Source organism: Verticillium alfalfae, genomic scaffold (assembly GCF_000150825.1).
Source record: "Verticillium alfalfae VaMs.102 supercont1.5 genomic scaffold, whole genome shotgun sequence".
Lineage (NCBI taxonomy): Eukaryota > Fungi > Ascomycota > Sordariomycetes > Glomerellales > Plectosphaerellaceae > Verticillium > Verticillium alfalfae.
The window spans coordinates 2,071,895-2,072,977 of NW_003315034.1; the positions used below are offsets into that span (position 1 = coordinate 2,071,895).

At 60.9% G+C, this 1,083-nt stretch overlaps 1 protein-coding gene across 1 annotated transcript; it reads left to right on the forward strand.

Annotated features, from left to right (window-relative positions):
- Positions 1 to 379: 379 nt before the first annotated feature.
- On the forward strand, positions 380 to 853 carry VDBG_04961 (predicted protein; the record flags this gene model as incomplete). Its single annotated transcript, XM_003005309.1, has 1 exon — positions 380 to 853. One exon carries the CDS (start codon positions 380 to 382, stop codon positions 851 to 853), a length of 474 nt encoding a protein of 157 aa, XP_003005355.1.
- Between the last annotated feature and the right edge of the window lie 230 nt (positions 854 to 1,083).

Sequence of the window (1,083 nt, forward strand, 5' to 3'; positions counted from 1 at the left end):
CGAGTCCGAGTCGTCGGACCCCGACGCTGGGCCGAGCATGCCCGGCGGCGCGGCGCCTGCCGTGAGCGCGCCCTGCGGCTGCTCCTCGCGCCGAAGGCGCGGCTGGCGCGACGCCGGCTTGGGAAAGTTGTCCAGGACGTTGGACGAGGCATTTAGCGTCTCGAGCTTGTTGGCCCACCACAGCTCCATCGGCAGCTTCTTCATGTTGTTGCCGCGGACGTCGAGCATGCGCAGCTCGGTCAGGCACCCGATGGTCGCCGGCAGCTCGCCGACCGAGTTGTTGGCGATGCTGAAGATCTCCAGCTTGCTCAGGTTTCCAATATGCGCCGGCAGGGAGACAAAGTAGTTCCTGTCGAGGACGAGGCGTTCGAGGTTGAGCATGTGGTGGAAGGACTCGTCGATGCTCGCGAGCTGGCAGTTGGACAGGTTGAGCATCTTCAGGGTCAGCGCGGGCGCGACAATCTCAAAGGTGGCGATGGGGTTCGAGTTGAGTTTCAGACTCCGAATCCGCTCAAACGTGCCCGTAAACTTGGAGATGGAGTTGTGGTCGGCCGAGAGGATCTCGAGACGCGGCAGGTCGGCAATGACGGCAATGCTCGTGATGGCGTTGTACTTGATGTCGAGCTCGCGCAGCATGAACAGGCGGCTGAAGGTCGGCGGCAGCGCGTTGTTCAGTCTGTTGTTCGTGATGACGAACTTCTCGAGACTGCGCATGTTGGCGATGTCGTCGGGCAGGCTGCCGATCGAGTTGAAGCTGAGATCGAGCTCGACCAGGCTGTCGAGCGTGCACAAGAACTGGGGAAAGGTGTCGAGAAAGTTGGAGGAGATGTTGAGATTGCGGAGCGACTGGTAGGCGCCAAAGTACGACGGCAGGTACTTGAGGCGGTTGTTGGCGAGGTTGAACTTGAGGATGCCCGTGAGGTTGTGAAGCTCAGCATGGTCGAGGTGCTCGAGGCGGTTGTTCGACACGTCGAGATAGGTGAGCTTGCTCGCCTTGCCCAGGCTCGGCGGCAGCTTCCGCGCCTCGTTGTTGTTGAACTTGATGTCGCGGAGGTTCTGGCACGACTGGATAAAGTCGCGAAT